The sequence below is a fragment of the Chlorocebus sabaeus genome, chromosome 5 (genome assembly GCF_047675955.1).
Source record: "Chlorocebus sabaeus isolate Y175 chromosome 5, mChlSab1.0.hap1, whole genome shotgun sequence".
Lineage (NCBI taxonomy): Eukaryota > Metazoa > Chordata > Mammalia > Primates > Cercopithecidae > Chlorocebus > Chlorocebus sabaeus.
This window is the reverse complement of record NC_132908.1, coordinates 65,088,325-65,111,065: the sequence shown is the minus strand read 5'-3', so window position 1 is coordinate 65,111,065 and position 22,741 is coordinate 65,088,325. Positions and strand designations below refer to the sequence as shown.

The following is a 22,741-nucleotide window of genomic DNA, read 5'->3' as shown; positions in this document are numbered from 1 at the left end:
TGTAGTCTCAGCTACTCAGAAGGCTGAGGTGGGAGAAACGCTTGAACCCTGGAGATGGAGGATGCAGTGAGCTGAGACTGCACCACCACATTCCAGGCTAGGCAAGAGAGTGAGACTCCATCTCGAAAAACACCCAACCCCCTCACCCCCAAAAAAGAATACATGTGTTTGGCCAAGCGCAGTGGCTCACGCCTGTAATCCCTGCACATTGGGAGGCCGAGGCAGGTGGATCACCTGAGGTCAGGATTTCCAGACCAGCCTGGCCAACATGACGAAACTCTGTCTCTACTAAAAATACAAAAACTTAGCCAGATGTGGTGGTGGGTGCTTGTAATCCCAGCTACTTGGGAGGCTGAGGCAGGAGAATTGCTTGAACCTAGGAGGTGGAGGTTGCAGTGAGCCAAGATCACACCACTGCACTCCAATCAGGGTGAGAAGAGCAAAACTCCGTCTCAAAAAAAAAAAATAAAATAAAATACATATGGTTAACAGAAATAAAGCATTATTATATAACCAAAAGAGTATAAGAAAACCTGTTTTCTAGGCAGGACAGCTCTATCACCAAAAAGCAAATAACCTAGAGATACTTGTGCCTGTTTCCTCCTATGCAAATAAAACATGGAATCAGAATAATCTGAATTATGTCCTAAAGCTCTAAGTACTAGTCTCAATATTTCAAGTCATACCAGCTAACCTGCCCAAGGTCCACAGTTCCCCAGGATTGAGTACATGTCAAGTTCCAGGGTCTTTTCTTATATCTGGCTTTTGTATATGTCAGGAAAAATCATTCACTATCTCAATCGGATGTTGTAAATAATTTGAACAAAAGCTCTGTTAAGTCTTATACAGCTAAAGTGTCAGCTTACAGAGGTTAAGCACCTCCTAGCATGAAGGCTGACATTTTAATGAAATGAAGATGATCAAGTGATACTTAAAGCATCTGAATCATAGCTTCATGATTTGGTCCTTAGATGGCATCAAGCCCCCATTCTCATTTACAGATTAAGAAAACTGTGGCCAATAGAGTTTGTCTATAGTTCACAGAGCTACCTAGTCAAACTATCATGAGAAATCATTTTCTAATTCCAAGATCAGTACTCTTCCACCCAAACATGTTAGCTCATTTCCACACAAGAAAATCAAACCAGCAACCCAGACTGTATGCCTCAGCTTACACTTCAGACATACATTATAAGTAAAACAGAAAATAAGCTATTATAAATAAGATCTTAAAACATGATCAAAAGCTCACTTACAGCACTCAACGGGTATAGAGGCTATCTGCAGAGAAAGGACTTTTCCATTGGGCTGTGGGATGTGTACACGAAACACAAGTCGTACTCTAGTATTCTTTCTGCCAATATCAGTTTCTCCTTTTCGAAGTTCTATATCTGAATTGCGGAGTTTCAAAATACCTGCACAATCAATACTAAAGAGAAAAATATAAAAATTTAATTTGTTTATTGATAATTGTGGTTATAAACAACTCAACTACACAGAAATTGTTAATTTGTCAGAAAAAAACTACCCAAAATTAGGTCAAAACAGAAAGATATGTATGATTGCTATTCTCTGCTAAACTGAAGTTTAGGCATTAAAAATATTTTTGTATGATAAAAGTGCAAAACTAAGTACAGTAGATTGTCTGCAAAGTTAGTAATTTCTCTTCATTCCTGTACTTGCATGCCTATCCTCCTGCCATTAAGATGTACAGTATCTATGCCTGCTCTCCTTGAGAATTGGCCTATGACTTGCTTTGACAAATGGAGTGTGGCCAAGTGACAGTATGCAAGTTATGAGCCTAGCACTGAAGAACGCTGGTAACTTCCACTTTTGCTATCTTGGAGTCCTGAGTAAGAAGTCCAACTAGCATGGTGCAGAGAAAGGCCCAGACAATCCCTAACCACTCCAGCCACCCTAGCCATTTTGGATGTTCAACCCCAGCTGAGCTCCCACTGAATCCAGGTACTTAAGTGACCCCAGCTGACACCATGTGAATGGACCAGCTGAGCTCAGTCAACCCAAAGAATCATGCAAAATAACAGAGTGATTACTATAAGCCATTAAATTTTTGGAGTGTTAGAACTAAACAGTTGAAATAAAGACTCTTTAATTCTATACATGTAACTAGGTCAGAACAACAAACAATTCATTAACAGCATATTTAGACTTTTATAGTGATGTATTTATTAATAAAAACAATCCATCAGGCTAAAATTCTTGAATTTTTAAGGAATGCACATATAAGATGAAGGTTCTGCATTTAAGGTATAACATTTCATCATCTGCTAACTTTATTATTAAGTATGACTGTTTAACACACTATTGTGGCAGGAAACAACAGAAGCTACAAAATACCTTTGTTACTCACATATTGGAAGAATAAAGTAAACGGATAACTAATTATGATCAAATATACTAGTTAACCTTGCTAACAAGGCATTCCTTGTTATCTGTCCTCTTATTGGATCTATCAACAGTTCCAACCCCAATGCACAGAGGTTGCAGAAGTCACTTTGAAGGACAATATATTACAGAACTAGGATACCAAGACAAGAACTGGCCAGGTGCACTGGCTCATACCTGTAATCCCAGAACTTTGGGAGGCTGAGGTGGGCAGATTACTTCAGGTCATAAGTTCAAGACCAGCCTGACCAACATGGTGAAACCCTGTCTCTACTAAAATACAAAAATTAGCCAGGCATGGTGGCGTGTGCCTGTAGTCCCAGCTACTTGGGAGGCTGAGGCAGGAAAATTGCTTGAGCCCAGGAGGCAGAGGTGCAGTGAGCCGAGATCATGCCACTGCTCTCCAGCCTGGGCGACAGAGCAAGACTCCATCTCCACAAAAAAAAAAAAAAAAAAAAAAAAAAAAAAAGACAACCAGTAAAGCAGAAGAATAATCCCAAAAGGAATTAAACCACTCCAAATTTTTCATCTTCAGAAAGACACAGAAGACATTTTTTAAATGCAACAATTTTGAAAACTAAAAAAGCATTTGCCATTTATAGATAACAAATTATATAACTGATATTGAACAATTGCACTGTAGCTCAAAGCAGTATTCATCAAGTTACATCAAATTAGTGATTATTCATGCTAACATGTCAACATGGGTCTTCAGGGGAAATAGCAGAGATCATCTGTGTTATTAAGTATTGAGCAAAGGCATTCTAGCAGTAAGCTAAGTTTCTAATAGATGTGAAATAACAGTACTAGAAAGTACATCTGAAAACTCTTAAATACAAAAAACAAAAAAGCAAGCAAAACAAAACAAGAAAAAAACTCTTATGTAGCAATGAAAATAAGTATTAAATTATCTTTAAAACTACATTTATTTATTTATTTAAAGTATGTATTTATGTTTTGAGACAAAGTCTTGCTCTGTTGCCAGGCTGGAGTGCAGTGGTGCCATCTCGGCTCACTGCAACCTCCGCCTCCCAGGTTCAAGGGATTCTCCTGCCTCAGCCTCCCAAGTAGCTGGGATTACAGCCACGCACCACCATGTCCAGCTAATTTTTTTGTATTTTCAGTAGAGACGGGTTTCACCATGTTGTCCAGGATGGTCTCGATCTTCTGACCTTGTCATCCGCCCACCTCAGCCTCCCAAAGTGCTGGGATTACAGGCGTGAGCCATCAAGCCATTTTAAATCAAGGTGTAGCACTGCTACATTGATATTAATCCAATGTTAAAAAACAGAGGAGCTGCAAATAGCTAAGGCAATAAATACTGGCATCCTATATTTAAAGCATCTTGTAGGGTAGGCTTATGGGTTAGTGTAATGGTCTTAAAAAAGAGATTAGGCTTGAAATAACCAAGCCTGTGGCTTAGTAGGCAAAACCAAGGGAATATCTACCAATTTTTCCACACCTTATTGCCTTAAGAGAACAGTAAAGACACTTAATACATACTTAAGGCTCACTTATGCATAAATTATTTTGAACCATGGTCTTATCTGTCACCTGGGAATTTTAAACCCACCGTTACCTGAAACTATTATTACATTTAACCACTGTACTGAATAATATAGTTACATTCAACAAGCTACTAGGATACTAGAGTCTATCCTAACAATTAGCTACTGAGTAAATAGGCTCATTCATCATTAGCTACCCTGTTACCTACAGTACCTAAAAAAGGTTTCTTAGGTTTAGTAACATCCTAGTTGCCCCTTATTTAATCCTCTCTCCAATATACATAATGCTTGGGTCCTACAGAACTCCTGTTCCACAATCTACCAGTACAGACAGAATGGTCAAGAAGTTTCAGGTATGTGTGCGGTAGGGTTGCAGGGGGAGGACTAGCTGTATGTTACTAGTCATAGTGGTACTTCTGCAGCCTGGTCCTTTCTGGTCTAATACACACAGACAGTATATGCCAGATCTGGCTGAGGAAGGGCCATAAATTATGACTATTACCCTTGTTCCACGCGCTAGTAAATGGAAGATGATGGAGGAGACAGGTAAATTTAGATCCTACTGCTCCAATTCTTTCACATTATTTGGGATATGAGCCTTTCCCAATTTCTTGATAATTTTTCATAGAAATTAATGTACTCTTTTCTATTTATTGGTTTATATACTATTTTCAGAAAGGATATGAGGCATTTTACAATATAGATACAAATAAAGCCAAGAAAAAATAAATAGAAAAAATTTTAAAACACAATAGGAAGTAAATCCAAGTCTAGAGTTGAAGAAATTACTATAATTACTGTAAATGAGCTTGACTATGAAGTTCCTGGAAGCCAAGGCAAAAAGTAAATGTGATAAAGTTGTTATAGGCCGCTTGTTGTATGGTAAAGCAAAATCTACCACGCCATCAGGAAACACTAACATTTTTCCTTTAAGTTGAAAGGACTCTGTGTGTGTGTGTGTGTGTATGTACACATGCATGCAATAGTGACCAACCTAAGAGAAACTGTCTTTAATAGTGGTTTTTCAGATTATGAAGTATGTTTATGGCTATTTCTCATACTGTCCCTCAAGTCAAGAAACAGAATAAACTTGTAATTCTTCTATTTAACTTGATTCGAATATCGTGCTTTGAATATCCAGAGGAATGAATGCAAACATGGCCTGCAAACTATCGTCTAGGGATCAATTTCTTGAGTTTTTGGAAAAAGATAGTTCAAAGGTGATTTTTAAATGTCCCTCTACAACTGACTAATCACGTATCACATGCTTCTGATGCTATATAAAAAAGTAAGATGCCAGAAGAAAAGGGAAGAAGGCTACCTGCATTCTCATTCAGAGGTTGGGCACCTTATTTGAAAATGTGTCCAATAGGATGCCTGGTGTCAATATTTTTCTCAAGAAAAAGTTTTGCTCAAGTATCTGAATAAATACAGGCTGAGATTCCAAAGTTCTTTCTACATTATAGAACACAAATGTTTAAGGCCGGTGCAGTGGCTCACATCTGCAATCCCAGCACTTTGGGAGGCTAAAGCAGGTGGACTGTTTGAGGCCAGGAGTTCGAGACCAGCCTGGTCAACATGGCAAAACCCTGTCTCTACTAAAAATACAAAAATTAGCCAGGAGTGGTGGCGCACAGTGTGTAACCTCAGCTACTTGGGTGGCTGAAGCACGAGAATCACCTGAGCCTGGGAGGCAGAGGTTGTAGTGGGCCGAGATGGTGCCACTGCACTCCAGCATGGGCAAAGACTCCGTCTCAAAAAAAAAAAGTCTGTAGTGTAGTTTGAAAACAATTCCTTTAATAAAAATCTAAGTTTCCCATGCCTGGTTGTGCCTACTACATTGATAGGTGCCTACTCAATATCCTTCCTTTACTTCTTCCTTAGTAACAGGCCCCTACATTGTTTTGTTTGTTTTTTGTTTTTAAAGACAGGATCTCACTCTTGCCTAGGCTGCAGTGTAGTGGCACTATCTCGGCTAATGGCAACCTCTGCCTCCCGGGCAAGCGATTCTCCCACCTCAGACTCCCAAGTAGCTAGGACTACAGACAGGCACCACTACACCCGGTTAATTTTTGTAATTTTAGTAGAGACAGGGTTTCACCATGTTGCTCAGGCTAGTCTCAAACTCCTGAGCTCAGGTGATTCGCCTACCTCGGCCTCCTGAAGTACTGGGATTACAGGCATGAGCCATGGTGCTTGGCCTCCCTAAATTATTTGAGGTGACAATGTGTTCTGGTAAACATAACCATGTGTTCCTTACATATAAGCATCATCAATGAGATGCAGAGTTGTTAAGTAGGTTTTAGGGAAAGGCTATTAAAAGGGGATTCAACTCCAATGGAAGTTCCCTTTTACCTTTCCTCCACACCTTTCTCTTTATTATCCCTTCTGGTAATAAGGATGTCATGGCTAGAGCTCCAGCAGCCATTTTAGATCATAAGACAATCTTTAGGATGGAAACCACATGCTAAAGATGTCAGAGAAGAAAAAACTTGCTTGGGGCCCTAATGACTTACACAGCTACTGTGCTAGCCCTAAAATGTCTACCTGTATATTTCTTTTATGTGATAAAACACTAAACCTCTAACTGTTCAAGCCACTGCATATCAGGTTTCTATTAGAGGCAACTATATATAATCCTAACTGATCCTTCGGTACAAAACTCTATTGCATTCTCTTTCAGAAGTTGGCCACCTTATCTTATTTGGAAATGGGTCAAGTGGGATGCCTGGAGGTAAAGTCAAAAGTTTTCCTTAAGGAAATAAAAAAATTATAATTGTATCATAATTGTTTATTTATTGTCTACCCTATTAGATAGACTGTGAGCCATTTGATGAAAATCCAGATACATTATTTATATCTCTCTTACCTAGGATAATGGCTTGCCTGGTAGTATATAGTATAGAAACACTTACTGAATTGAATTTTCCTTCTGGAAATATGCTACCACTCTTAGAAAATGTACTAAATGTACATTATTTATGTAATGCCATTAGAACAATATTTTATATTTATATTCAAAAATATATTTACTTTTTTTCTGAAAGTATAGAGAAAAAAAGAACTGCACATTTTAGGTATATTTCAAAATACCTGGCTGACATATTGTTTTCAGGAAGAAGTGGAATTTCCAGAACTTTTGTACTGGCAATTATTATCTCTTGGCTTGCAGTAGCGACTGTCTTCCCAGTGATTCGATGCACCTGGTAAAATGCATGAGGTCGTAAATATCGATCATCTGCTGTCCCAATAAACATTTGTAGATTTATCGGCTTTTCGTTATAGCCCAGGAGCTAATCAGGAAGAAGAAACATAGAAAAGCACAATTCATTATCCATTTGCATTTTACAATAAGCCAACAATAGTAAGTCTATTATATCTCTATCATATACTATTGATACACAAAATATTATTTCAAAAAATACAACCAAAAGTAACCAGTGAGCAGCCCTCCAAATTTCCAAATTTGTTTAAGAAATAAAACATTGGATATGTTACATAAAGGGATGTGGGTTTTTTGTTTTTTTTTTTTAAGATAAATATCTAGATAGACCAAAATTGTACAAAGCTTTCTGACTCTGCTATAGAAAACACAAAAGAAATACTGATTCTGCACTCTGGGCAACATTAACCATTCAGACTGGACCTAAAGATTTGGGTATATGGGAAGGTCCTCTAACAGACTGTTAAATCAGAGGCACTTTGTTTTAGTAGAAAGAGTCTGAAAACCCCTATTGCATATATTATAAACTTACAATTTCAACGGACTTAACAGGCCTGGGCTGACTTTCCTTGGTATCCTTCACTACTGCTAAGGTTAACTATGTTAGACTGACATGGGAGAGCTGCTGGAGGCAAAAACAGTGATCACAAGAAAGCAGGCAATTAAAAGAAATAGAACCTGAAGATGTATACAAATAGCACTTAGGGAGACATGGATGGCTGAGTAGCACCGACTTGACCCATCTTCCTGCAGATAACAACTATAAACTGGAAAAAACATAAAGAATGACCTGATGGAGAGCAACCAAAAACAAGCAGATACTGGAGGTGAGTTGAAACATACACGTTATAACATATGTGTTATTACAAAGGGCATGTTTCCTGTTTTTATGGCTTTTAACCTGAGAAAAAGCCATAGTCTATGCCTTACAGACCAGCTAAAATTCCCATAAAAAACCTATAGCCCGCGGCCAGGCGCGGTGGCTCACACCTGTAATCTCAGCACCTTGGGAGGCCGAGGCGGGTGGATCATGACGTCAGGAGATCAAGACCATCCTAACACAGTGAAACCCTGTCTCTACTAAAAATACAAAAAATTAGCCAGGCATGGTGGCATGCACCTGTAGTCCCAGCTACTCGGGAGGCTGAGGCAGGAGAATTGCGAACCCGGAAGGTGGAGGTTGCAGTGAGCCGAGATTGAACCACTGCACTATAGCCTGGGTGACAGAGCAAGACTTCGTCTCAAAAAAAAAAGACACACACACACACAAAACAAAACAAAACAAAACAAAACAGAAAAAAACAAACCTACAGCCCAAAGCCTCTGGAAAGTGATAAGGAAACCCCAGAAAGGAGTCAGAGGCAGGGAGCTCCAAGCTACACATAGAAATTCTGCCCAAACCTTTCTTTGGCTGACTTCTGAAACATGATCAAGCAGGACAGACCCCAAGCAGCCTAGCTAAGGCTAAAACTGAAATGAGATTTTGAGCTGCCACCAACCTCAGGGAGACAAGTTTTCCAGGCTGACTTCAACCAAGTTAAATGCCTACTTAAGCAAACAATTTCAACAATCTTCAGGGGAGAGACAGACAGAGAGACAGAGAGGGAGAGAAGGAGAGAGACAGAGGGAGAGAGAGAGAGGCGGAGAGGGGGGAAAGGGAGGAGAGAGAGAGAAAGAGACAGAGGCAGACAGAGACAGACAGAGAGAGAGAGAGAATGTGTCTGTGCCTTTGTTTTCTATGTCTTTTTTTTTTTCTTTTTTATTGTCTAATTGCTCTGGCTAGGACTTACAGCATAAAGCTGAATCGCAGTAGTAAAAGCAAGCATCCTTGTCTTGTCCCTGACGTTAGAGGGAAACCTTTCAGTCTTTAATCATTAAGTATGATGTTAGCTGTGGGTTTTTTCAAGATTCCCCTCTATTCCCAGTTTGCTGTTTTGTTTTGCCCCTTTTTTTTTTTTTTTTTTTTTTTTTGAGACGGAGTCTCGCTGTGTCACCCAGGCTGGAGTACAGTGGTGCGATCTCGGCTCACTGCAACCTCCACCTCCTGGGTTCAAGCGATTTTCCTGCCTCAGCCTCCTGAGTAGCTGGGATTACAGGCACCCGCCATCATGCCCAGATGATTTTTATATTTTTAGTAGAGACGGAGTTTCACCATGTTGGCCAGGCCAATCTTGAACACCTGACCTCAGGTGATCCGCCCACCTTGGCCTCCCAAAGTGCTTGGGATTACAGGCACTCATGAGCCACTGCGCCTGGCTGTTTTGCTTTTTTTTAAATCATGAAAGGCTGCTGAATTTTGTCAAAGGTTTTTTTCTCTATCAACTGAGATGACCACATGGTTTTCCCCTTCATTCTACTATGTGGTATATTACATAGATTAATTTTCATATGTTGAACCCACTCTTGCTTTCCTGGGACAGATCCCACTTGATCATGGTGTATAATCTTTTGTAGTGTGCTGTTGGATTTGGTTGCTGAGCCTTTTGTTGAAGACTGTTGCATGTATATTCATGAAGGATATTGGTTTGCAGTTTTCTTCTCTTGTATCTTTGTCCCCATCATTATCCATTTGTTTGTTGTTGTTTTTGAGACGAAGTCTCGCTCTTGTCCCACAGGCTGGAGTGCAGTGACATGATCTTGGCTCACTGCAACCTCCACCTCCTGGGTTCAAGCAATTATCCTGCCTCAGCCTCCCAAGAAGCTGGGATTACAGGTGCCTGCCACCACACCCAGCTAATTCTTATATTTTTAGTAGAGACGCAGTTTCACCACGTTGGCCAGGCTGGTCTCAAACTCCTGACCTCAGGCGATCCACCTGCCTCAGCCTCCCAAAGTGCTGGGATTACAGGCGTGAGCCACCATGCCCAGCCAATCCATTTGACTTAAAAAAAAAAAAAAAAAAAAAAAAACTGTCCCTGCCCTACTGAAATTCTTCCATCTCTTCATGTATACAGAGCCCACCTTTCCCTCAAGGCAATTTAGGAGTTCTATTATAGTAATTCCAAAGTCTCTTTCCAATATCTAATCTAAGCCGCCTCTCAGTCTGCTACCATTGAGTGTTTTCTCTCTTTAATGTCGGCCACATTTTCGTGTGTGTGTGTGTGTGTGTGTGTGTGTGTGTGTGTGGTTGTTTATTGTTTTAATGGACCTTTAGTATAAAAAAGTCTAGAGACTCAGGCCGGGCGCGGTGGCTCAAGCCTGTAATCCCAGCACTTTGGGAGGCCGAGACGGGCGGATCACGAGGTCAGGAGATCAAGACCATCCTGGCTAACACGGTGAAACCCCGTCTCTACTAAAAAATACAAAAAAATAGCCGGGCGAAGTGGCGGGCGCCTGTAGTCCCAGCTACACGGGAGGCTGAGGCAGGAGAATGGCGTGAATCCGGGAGGCGGAGCTTGCAGTGAGCCGAGATCTGGCCACTGCACTCCCGCCCGGGCGACAGAGCGAGACTCCATCTCAAAAAAAAAAAAAAAAAAAAAAAAAAAAAAGTCTAGAGACTCAAGCAGAAAATATTTACCTCAAGAAAGGGGCATGCTATTTCTTTTGTAAGGTCACAGTTCTTAAACTGTGTCTGGACTTTAACTGAAGGAATAGTCTGATTCAGTATAGCACCGGCTTCAAAGGTCTGGCGGGTGGAATGTCTCTCTCTTTTGCCTGGCACGGAATCTGAGAGCTGGCAAGATTCCAGAGATCTACCTATGCTTCACAACCAAGTCCCCGATCCTTGAAACTGTTGGAAGACCTTCCTCTGATTTACCACCTGGCTGCTGATTTTTTAATCTATGAGGATTTCTCCATGCTCTTCAGTCTTGCTTTTTGTTTCTGAGCCTCAGGGTATCTCTTCAGCTTTGTTACTAGATCTTGGGTCTTTTGAGATTGGCTTGGAGAGACTTCTTTCAGCTCTCCTGATAATACTCCAGTCTTTGTAAATGAGAGCCTAAGTGCCTAAGGGTTTCTGCCTTCAGCAGGTAAAACTATGAAGAGAGGGGGTCTCAGTTCTCCCGCCATGCCTCCTCCTCCTTGGGATGGTAGCCGCCCAGTCTTGGCTTTACAGTGGAATTTGTAGCCAGGCAACTTCATAATTTATTGGTTATCCTCCCTGTACCCAGAAGAAGACATTAAGACTTTTGCCTATTATTGGGTAATATAATTTTACCCAGGATATTTTTCAGTGCGGTAACATTTATAAAGAAGCAATTAAAGCCTGGACTATTGCAATAGCCTTATAATTGCTCTGTCTTCCCTCTTGTTGCCCTACAGCCCATTCTCTATCCAAGAGTCAGAATAAACTTGTTAACATGAATTGGATAACTTTGACTCCCCTGCTCAGAACTCTCTAATGGCTTCCCTTCACATTTAGAACTAATTCAAATTCCCTATGATGGTTTACACAGCATAAGGTGATTCGGGCCCTGGCTAAATTGTTGGCCTTACCTTTGCCTACTCCCTCCCTTCCACAGTCTGCTCTAGCCTTACTGGCCTTATTGCATGAACCACTCAAGCTCATTCCTACTGTCAGGGCTTTCACACTAAATATTTTATCCCTCTGAAATATCATTGCCTCTGATCTTCATGCTACTTGACTTGATTCAAATACATAAAGGTCAGTTCCCTCAGAGGAGACTACAATATTTAAAATATTGTATCTGTCTCCTTATCTTATGCTTGCCTACATCCTATATTAAGAATAAATTCCTGCCCTTTCAGGAGCTTCAGGTAAGCATATGATAAGAATCAATTAAGGCTCTTTGAAAGAGAAAGGATGAAATCATGGAAACAAGTTGAGAGAGCTGAAGCACTAAAATCATGTGTGCTGAAAGTTTAAACTAGGGTGGAGGCAGGATCATAAATAGAAAACAGAAATGGAAAGGGATGAATGCAATAAATCTTTCCTAGAAGGCCCTAAAGAGATTTTCATAACTAACTATACATAGAATAAAAGAGGGATCAAATAAGTCAGAAGTTCTGAGCTTCAGTACCCAGGAGAATGATGGTATCACTAGCAAACAAAGTATAGGCCTGGCCATCATGGCTCACACCAGTAATCTCAACACTTTGGGAGGCTGAGGCAGGAGGAACTGCTTGAGGCCAGGAGTTCAAGACCAGCAACACAATGAGACCCCCATCTCCACACACACACACAGACACACACACACACACACACACACACACACACACACACACACTAGCTGAGCATGGTGGTGTGCTCCTGTAGTCCTAGCTACTTTGGAAAGCTAAGGTGGGAGGGTTGCCTGATCCCAGGAGTTCAAGGTTACAGTGAGCTATGATTATGCCACTAAACTCCAGGTTGGGTGACAGAGTGTGGGACGTTGTCTCTTAAAAAAATACTAATGTGAAGAAGTCACTGATTTTGGAAAAAAATGATGTCAATGCTGGTCACACTGTAGTCAAGGTAACAGTGAGACATCTATATGGAAATATGAAGTTACATAACATGTACATGCTTTTAGACCAGCTATAATGCTATGGCACAATAAATACACTGCTTTGCTATCTAACTTTTTTTTGGGGGGGGGGAGGGGATGGAGTCTCACTCTGTCACCCAGGCTGAAGTGCAATGGTGCCACCCAGGCTCACTGCAACCCCTCCTGGGTTCAAGCAATTCTCCTGACTCAGCCTCCCAAGTAGCTGTGAGTACAGGTGTGTGCCACCATGCCCAGCTAAATTTTTGTATTTTTAATAGAGACGGGGTTTCACCATGTTGGTCATGCTGGTCTTGAACTCCTGGCCTCAGGTGATCCACCTGCCTCAGTCTCCCAAAGTGCTGAGATTACAGGCGTGAGCCACTGCACCCAGCCTGCTATCTAATTTGATAACAAGGTAACACACAGTCCACTGTGCCTCAAAATAATGACATTCGATATCTGCTTTCTTTTTCTTGACATGATGAGTATGTACTGATTATTATTATTATTATTTTTTTTTTTTTTTTTGAGACGGAGTCTTGCTCAGTCGCCCAGGCTGGAGTGCAGTGGCGTGATCTCGGCTCACTGCAAGCTCCACCTCCAGGTTCACGCCATTCTCCTGCCTCAGCCTCCCAAGTAGCTGGGATTACAGGTGCCCGCTGCCACGCCTGGCTAATTTTTTGCATTTTTAGTAGAGATGGGGTTTCACTGTGTTAGCCAGGATGGTCTTGATCTCCTGACCTCGTGATCCACCCGTCTCGGCCTCCCAAAGTGCTGGGATTACAGGCGTGAGCCACCATGCCCGGCTGATTATTATTTTTTTAAAGTCCCAATGTAGCAATATATGTGGCACTTGAAACACTACTGAGTTTTAACTGCATCACTGTGATTTGTACTGCCCTGAGCAGTAGTGTGAAGTGATGAGAGTGCCACTTATGTTCTCTGCCTTACTCTGTCATTGTAACACAAAAGTAACCAGTCAATACATAAATGAAAAACAATCGTTATGGATGCTTAGTGTGGAATTCCACATAATTTTCAAATAACAAAATAGTATTCTTTTGATTTTTTTTTCTCCAACCATGTAAAAATGTATAAAAACCACTCCTAGATCACAAGCTGTACAAAAACAGGTAGAGCCAGATGTGAAGGCATGTACCTGTAGTCCCAGCTACCTGAAAGACTGAGGCAAGAGGATCATTCCTGCCTCTGAGGCCAGTTCAAGGCTGCAGTGAGCTATGATTGCACCACTACACTCCAGCTTGGGGGAGAGCAAGGTTCTTTCTCTTTAAAAACAAAACACCAGGTGTAGGGCCCATTTTGGCCTATAAAAGCCATATTTTGACAACCCCTGGTTTAGAATGGTATTTCTTTTTCTTCCTAGCAAATGCTTTAACATCCAGTAGAATGGTACTTCTTTTTTTTTTTTTTGAGACAGTCTCACTCCGTTGCCCAGGCTGGAGTGCGGTGGCATGATCTCGACTCACTGCAATATTCGCTTCCCCGGTTAAAGCGATTCTCCTGCCTCAGCCTTCCTAATAGCTGGGACTGCAGGCACACACCACCATGCCCAGCTAACTTTTTTTTTTTTTTTTTTTTTTTTGGGTATTTTTAGTAGAGATGGTGTTTCACCATGTTGGCCAGGCTGGTCTTGAACTCCTGACCTCAAGTGATCCGTCCACCTCAGCCTCTCAAAGTGCTGGGATTATAGGCATGAGTCACTGCGCCCTAACTTTTTTTTTTTTTTTTTGAAACGGAGCCTCACTCACTTTGTCAGGCTACAGTGCAGCGGCGCAATCTAGGCTCACTGGAACCTCTGCCTCCCAGGTTCAAGTGATTCCCCTGCCTCAGCCTTCCAAGTAGCTGGGATTACAGGTACCTGCCATCACACCCAGCTAATTTTTGTATTTTTAGTAGAGACGGGGTTTCACCGTGTTGGCTAGGCTGGTCTCAAACTCCTGGCCTCTGGTGATCCACCCGCCTCGGCCTCCCAAAGTGCTGGGATTATAGGCGTGAGCCACTGTGCCCAGCCTAGAATGGTATTTCTTAACTTGGACAGTATCACCCTCTGCAGGGGAAGGTGGTGGTAGAGCAGAGGCATTTTTTAAATGTTGTGAAGATGTGTTTAGTTGCCTACGTAAGTGGGGTGCACTATAGGTACTTAAGGAGAAAGGGCCAGAGATTCAAATTTCTCTTAATACATGGGATAACTACAGTTCTTCAAAGTGAATAGTCTACATCTCACAGAACTTGAGAATATCCCATCAGACATTCATGTATAAGTAAAATGTTTATAAACTTAGAACTCCTTACTATATATTAATACCCCCAAATGACGCAGTTTTAACATACATGAATTTTTCATGAGTACAACTTACCAGGAAAAGAGCTCATCATTTCAGAAAATCATGTCATTTTCAGTAATGCCACTCAGGGAATTTAGGGTGATGATCAAACGCCTGCCTTTGTACCTGGCAACATTCACACTGATAGTGCTCTAGTCATTATCAAGCAGGTGTAAGTGTCCCAACTACTTCACTGTGTCTTCTATAGTCATTATCAAGCCTTTTCACTTTGAAACTTTTTTTTTTTTTTTAAGATGGGGGCCCACTACTTGGCTTAAGCTGGTCTCGAACTCCTGGACTCAAACGTCCTCCTGCCGCAGCCACCCAAGTAGCTGTGATTACAGGTGTGAGCCACAATGCACAGTCATGCTTTTAAACTACTCTATTAGTCCATTCTCATACTGCTAAAAGAAACTGCCCAAGACTGGGTAATTTATAAAGGAAAGAGGTTAAATTGACTCAAAGTCCCCCATGGCTAGGGGGACCTCAGGAAACTTACAGTCATGGTGGAAGGTAAAGGGGAACCAAGGCACCTTCTTCACAAGGTGGCAGGAGGGAGAATGAATACAGGAAAAACTACCAAACACTTATAAAGCCATCAGATCTCATGAGAACTTACTATCAAGAGAACAGTAAGGGGAAACCACCGCCATGATTCAATTACCCCCATCTGGACTCTCCCTTGACACGTGGGAATTATGGGGATTACAATTCAAGATGAGATTTTGGGTGGAGACATAGCCAAACCATATCAACTATAATGTAGTTTATATATTTTTTCCTCTTAATAGTATTGCATTATAACTGACATTCTTAAAATTATACATGTAGTCAATTATATCACTTTTTTTTTTTTTTGGATTCAGGGTCTTGCTATGTCACCTAAGCTAGAGTGCAATGGCACAATCATAGCTCAACACAAACCTGAGCTTCTGGGCTCAAAGGATCCTTCCACTTCAGTCTCTAGAGTAGCTAGGACTTCAGGAGTGTGCCTCCAAACCTTGCTTATTTTTTGTTGTTGTTGTAGATATAGAAGTCTTGCTAGGTTGCCCTGGCTGGTCTTAAACTCTTGGTTTCAAGCAATCTTCCTACCTTGGCCTTCCAAAATGCTATTACAGGCATGAGCCACTGTGCCTGACCTAACTGTATTATCTCTAAATTTCATGTTAATAAAGTAGCATTACAAAATGGATGTGGGGCTTTTTTTGAGTAAGGCTGGGTCTGATAAGAGTTGAGAACCACTGGTCTAGAAGACTTGTAACCCAAGAGGCACGAAGACCTCAGGATATAACCACCAAAGGTTTATAACAATGTTTTGCAAGAGGCAAGATTCTTTATTATAATTCATACTGCAGAAACAATTCCACATTCAAGGAAGATGACAAATCATAATTCCAACTACCCTTCTCAAAGGATAAAAGTAGAGCATATAAAGCAGGAAAAAATAGCTAATAAATAAATGGAAAAATGCTCAATCTTATTAGATATCAAATAAATAAGGAAACCATTTTTAACCTATCAAAAAAGCAAAGAACAGAGAAGTGGTAATAGTCTACACAGACTTTTCCCCTTTGTGACTGTTTATATGATTTGCTCATTTTCTGTTTTGATTTTAGTATTATTAATTTTATAAGCCCTTTATATATACTAAGCATATTAACCCTTTGTCTGCCTTACAAGTTATAAATAAGGGTTTTGTTTTCCATTTAACACCGATTCTGGATCAATTTCTGCTCCTCAAAAGGTAACCATTTGTAAGCCTTTTCACCGTTTCTTTTGGAACTTACTTCCATATTTCTAAGGAACATGTTAATACTGCTATTTCCTAATGTTTTTCAAGGTTAAATATATTATCTTTTGAACTTTCAATGTTTGCATTATAACTGTATATATGTTACTTGCAGCTCAGCCATGCAGTGTAATTATATTTCCTTTTTCATATAACTTATTTGGTTACAATTAATAATTGCCTTCTATATTAGGATTAAGTTTGGCTGCATAAACAAAAATCCAAAGTAACAGTAACTTAAACATGTTAAAAGTAAAGTTTATTTCTTACAATCTACAGGTCTTTTCTACTGGACCAGTGAGTTTGCCTAAAACACATCCTGCAGTCTTCTGCCTAGAGAGCATAATAAACCTATTGCAAGCATTGTAGGAACTAAGAAAATGGTCAGACGTCTCGCAATTCAGTATGCAGACTTCCATTATACCATTATGCCTTCCCTTCCACCCACCCCTCCCCCATTTTAAGAACAGATCATTAAGCCTTGCCTTTAGCTCTTCTAGAATCTAGAACCTCCACTTCATTCTATAGAATCACCAGATTCTCTCAGGGTAAGACAGGCATTATCACTAGGCTGTAACACACAAGTAAGAAACATCTGGGAAATTTAACTCCTTTTTAAATTCAACTTAATTTTTTTTTCTTTCTTTTTTTTTTTGAGACGGAGTCTCGCTCTGCTGCCCAGGCTGGAGTGCAGTGGCGCTCCAACCTCCACCTCCCAGGTTCAAGCAATTCTCCTACCTCAGCCTCCTGAGTAGCTGGAACTACAAGCATGAGCCACCACACCCAGCTAACTTTTTGTATTTTCAGTAGAGACAGGGTTTCACCATGTTGGCCAGGTGGTCCCAAACTCCTACCCTGACGTGATCCACCCACCTCAGCCTCCTAAGGTGCTAGGATTACAGGTGTGTGAACCACCATGCCCAGGCTTAGCTCCTTCTTTTATAAACCTTTTTTTTTTTTTTTTTTTTTGAGACAGAGTCTTGCTCTGTCGCCCAGGCTGGAGTGCAGTGGCACAATCTCGGTTCACTGCAAGCTCCGCCTCCCGGGTTCATGTCATTCTCCTGCCTCAGCCTCCTGAGTAGCTGGGACTACAGGCGCCCGCCACCATGCCTGGCTAATTTTTTGTATTTTTAGTAGAGATGGGGTTTCACAGTGTTAGCCAGGATGGTCTCGATCTCTTAACCTCGTGATCCGCCCGCCTCGGCCTCCCAAAGTGCTGGGATTATAGGCGTGAGCCACGGCGCCCGGCTTTTATAGACTTTTTATCCAATCTTCTTGTTTTCAGTCTCACCTCACATCCCACTTTCAGAGATACCCAGTATCTCAAATTCCTGAACCCTTCCAGAGCTCTTAGATGCAAAATGACTTGTGCTGCTTATTGGTTTTTTCTCACCTGCCAGCAGGCTTAAGCTACAGTTGTCTTATGTTTAGTGAAAGTAAACATGTGTTCAATTTATTACATTTATGTTTCCATTTTCTGTAAATATTTTAATTTTTATGTAGTCAAGAAATCTATCAGTATTCTAATTTGTGATTTTTTTTACAAATTTTAGTGTAAAATTAATAAATTTCAAAGCTTTAATTAATGGAAACTATTCCATAAAACTATAAAATGCCAATAGGATCACAATAACAAAAATAAAGCCTAGGCCAGGTGTGATGGCTGATGCCTGTAATCCCAGCACTTTGGGAGGCCAAGACCGGCGGATCACCTGAGGTCAGGAGTTCGAGACCAGCCTGACCAACATGGAGAAACCCCGTTTCTACTAAAAATACAAAATTAGCCAGGCATGGTGGCAAATGCCTGTAATCCCAGCTACTCCGGAAGGCTGAGGCAGGAGAACTGCTTGAACCCAGGAGGCGGAGGTTGTGGTGAGCCAAGATCGCGCCATTGCACTCCAGCCTGGGCAACAAGAGCCAAACTCCGTCTCTAAATAAATAAATAAATCCTAAATAATCAATAACTAAAAAGAAATTGGAAAAGTTTGAGCATATATTTTATGTGTATCTGTGCAAAAACAAATTTCAGCCATTACTCTTTGGGTTTATGTGGAGGCAGATGGGGTAAGTAATAATGCCACATGAGATTCATCCAGATTTATACCCAGAGATAAAAAAATGAAGGTAGAGAATGGTTATAGTTCATTGCATCCTAAAACTCCTCTGGACTATATGTCTTTTTTTTTTTTTCAGTTCACAGTTAAAGAACCTGAAGCTAACAATGATTAGGCAACTTCCTCAAATTCATGGCTATTAAGTGATTAGTCATTCCTTTTTGGAATACCTGTTGCTCTTTCATATTTAATCATAAATTTAACACATTATTCTACATGACCAACTGTTCATCTAGTGGAGAAATAAACAGTAACAACTTTACCACTTGCCTGTGAGTACTGTGAAGAGGACAGTATCTATCTTGTTATCTCCAGAGCCTAGCAGAGCACCTAGCACACTACACACATTCAATCATTGTTGAAAGAATAAATTTTAGAATAACAGAGTACAATTTGGTGAAACAAAATAACTCATGAAGTTAGCCAATACGTTATTTTTCAAAGAGTTACAGGAAATTTGCTTTTATACAGAAAAAGAAAAAAACAAAACAAAAGATTACAGGCATTCAAGTAGCTGGTCAAAATAAGGTAGTTAAATCTAAAATAGAGAACACAAATAAAAAATTTTGCTATTACCTATTAAGTCATCCAAATATCAAATAACATACTGGCAAGTACTCTATACCAAAGAATCCTAGTCATATTAAATGGCTGACATGTATAACAGCTTGGCAAAGTCATAAGCCACTTGCTTTTTATACTTTGATAAAATAAACTGATGTTGGAGGAAGGTATTCACACATATAAGATTTCAAAGGGAATATATTTCATAACACATATTTTGACCAACATCTGCTCCAGATGTATATATAATACCGTAACATAGGAAAAATAGGGCTATGCCGGCTAGGCATGGTGGCTCGCACCTGTAATCCCAGCACTTTGGGAGGCCGAGGCGGGTGGATCACAAGGTCAGGAGATCGAAACCATCCTGGCTAACACGGTGAAACCTCGTCTCTACTAAAAACACAAAAAATTAGCCAGGCGTGGTGGCGGGTGCCTGTAGTCCCAGCTACTTGGGAGGCTGAGGCAGGAGAATGGCCTGAACCCGGAAGGTAGAGCTGGCAGTGAGCCGAGATCGTGCCACTGTGCTCTAGCCTGGGCAACACAGCGAGACTCTATCTCAAAAAAAAGAAAAATAGGGCTATGCCTTTCTCTCTGAGAGATTTTTAAAGGAAGATCAAATAAACTAATTAGACTATTATCCCATCTGATTTCCAGAGAAGCATTTATGCTGCAGGCAATAAATAAATTACTATTACTATTAACACTAGTCACTAAAAACTTTCACCAGTATCAATATTCTCTTCAGTCCACCCACTGCTTCGCAGAAGAAAGTAAGCCAAGTTGTTTGTTATGCTTCTGTATCGTTTCCATAGCAAAGGTCTGTGCCTGCTTAATTTAACTAAAGCTGGAGGGTTAAAGCCTGAAGGTCACTACAGGACAGACTACAGCAACTTCAATAACAGCAGTTCTATTATCAATTCTGCTAATTAGTTGGGGGGATGGGCTCTAAATATATTAGACCCATGACAACACATTGTAGAAATACAAAGAATACAAAATTAAATTTCTATAATATAAATTGCTTAAAACAAAAGTATGCATAAAAATGAAAAAATAATACAAACTTCATTTTTCAAATTTCAGTAACTTTTGGGATAAGATTAAAAATATGTATACCTTAATAAAATTTATCACTGTATAATATATAAGCTTTTTAACCCCCCCACTTTTTTTTCTTTTGGGAGACAAGGTCTTGCTATGTTGCCCAGGGTGGTCTTGAATTCCTGGGCTCAAGTATTGATCCTCTTGCCTCAGTCTCCCAAGTAACTGGGATTACAGAATCACACCACTACACCTGGCTAAAACTTTTATTCTTAAATAATTAGACTCATAGGAAGTTGCAAAAATAGTATATATATGTACTACAGGTGCAAAATGCTCCAAAATTTGAAACTTTCTGAGCACTGATATGACATTAAAAGTAAATGCTCACTGGAACATATTGGAATTCAAATTTTTGAATCAGGGATGCTCAACCAGTATGTATTCTGGAAATATTCCAAAATTTGAAAAAATCCAAAATCTAAGACACTTCTGACTTCTGGCCCCAAGCAGACAAGCGATACTACAGCCCCATGTATCCTGCACCTAGCCTCCCCCAACTATAATACAGTACATAGACCCAGACCCACAATATTGAACTGTAGTTAGTACAATATGAAAACCAGGACATTGACACTGGTATAATACTGCTAACTAGATTACAGATCTTATTCAGTTGCCATTGTTCTACATGCATTCATTTGTATGTGTGCATAGTTTTACGCAATTTTATCCCATGTATAGATTCAAGTAATACTACCACAGTCAATATATGAAGAAATTCTCTTGGGCCACCCCTTCATATTTGCACCCCTCAACCTGACCCTGTTTCCTGGCACCAATCTATTCTCCATCTCTACAGTTCTGTCATTTTGAAAATATTATATAAATAGAATCATATAGTATATTTACTTTTTTCCACTCAGCATAATTACCTGGAGAACTGTACAAGTTGCTGCATGTATCAATAGTTTATTCTTTTATATTGCGGAGTGGTAGTACGTTGTATGGATACGCCAGAGTTTATTCATGTATTTAGTTTGTTTCTAACCTTGGGCTATTAAAAATAAAGTGTGGCAGGGCGTGGAGACTCATGCCTGTAATCCCAGCACTTTGGGAGGCTGAAGTGGATGAATCGCTTGAGCTCAGGAGTTCAAAACCAGCCTGCCTGGACAAGATGGTGAAACCCCATCTGTACAAAAAGAAAAAAAATAGCTGGGCATGGTGGCACACACCTGTAGTCCCAACTACTAGGAAGACTGAGATGTGAGAACGGCTTGGGCCCGGGAGTCTGAAGTTGCAGTGAGCTGAGATCGCATCACTGCACTCCAGCCTGAGTGATCTGCAATCTGCAGAGCTAGGCCCTATCACAAAAAAAAAAAAAAAAAAAGAAGAGACAGAGAGAAAGAAAAGTTGTTAGGCCAGGCACAGTGGGTCAAGCTTGTGATCCCAGGGCAGGGAGGTCAAGGTGGGAGGATCACTTGAGGCTAGGAGTTGTAGACCAGCCTGGGCAACAAAATGAGACTGCCATCTCTACAAAAAATTTTTTAAAAATCAAGTTGAGGCAGTCAGGTGTGGTGGCTCATGCCTGTAATCCCAGCACTTTGGGAGGCCGAGGCGGATGGATCACCTGAGATCAAGAGTTCCAGACCAGCCTGGTCAACGAGGTGAAACCCCGTTTCTATTAAAAATGCAAAAATTAGCTGGGCATGGTGGTGGGCACCTGTAATCCCAGCTACTCGTGAGACTGAGGCAGGAGAATCTCTTGAACCCGGGAGGCGGAGGTTGCAGTGAGCTGAGATGGAGTCACTATACTCCAGGCTAGGTGACAGAGCGAGATTCCATCTAAAAAATTTAAAAAAAAAAAAAAAAAAAAAAAAAGTTGAGGCTAGGCGCAGTGGCTCACGCCTGTAATTCCAGCACTTTAGGAGGGCAAGATGGGCAGATCACTTGAGCTCAGGGGCATATGGGAAGCTTAGTTTTTAAAGAACCTAACAAACTGTATTTCAGAGTAGCTGTATCATTTTAACTCTCACTAGCAGTTTATGAAGCATCCAGTTTCTGTGAATCCTTGACAACATTTAGTATTCTATTTTTTATTTTAGCTGTTCTAATAGGTATGTAATGATAACTCATTGTGGTTTTAATTTGCATTTCCCTAATGGCTGGTGATATGAGACATCTTTTCACATGCCTATTTGCCATCTTATCTCCTTTTTGGTGAAATGTCTGTTCATGTCTTTGGCATATTTTCTAACTGAATTGTTTTTTATTGTTGAGTTTTGAGAGTTCTTTATACATTCTAGATACAATATCTTTGAC

General features: G+C 40.5%; 1 protein-coding gene across 4 annotated transcripts in view; it reads right to left on the bottom strand.

Annotated features, from left to right (window-relative positions):
* NFATC3 (nuclear factor of activated T cells 3) overlaps positions 1 to 22,741 on the bottom strand; it is a 152,693-nt gene that overhangs the window by 61,869 nt on the left and 68,083 nt on the right. For 3 of the 4 annotated variants that reach the window (XM_007993866.3, XM_007993862.3, XM_007993863.3), the window contains exons 4-5: positions 7,008 to 7,207; positions 1,257 to 1,429 (exon numbers count right to left, since the gene is read on the bottom strand). In XM_007993866.3, the coding sequence (XP_007992057.1) occupies positions 1,257 to 1,429; positions 7,008 to 7,207 (373 nt within the window). The remainder of the gene's footprint in view (positions 1 to 1,256; positions 1,430 to 7,007; positions 7,208 to 22,741) is intronic. The other variant, XM_038007958.2, reaches the window with a different exon arrangement.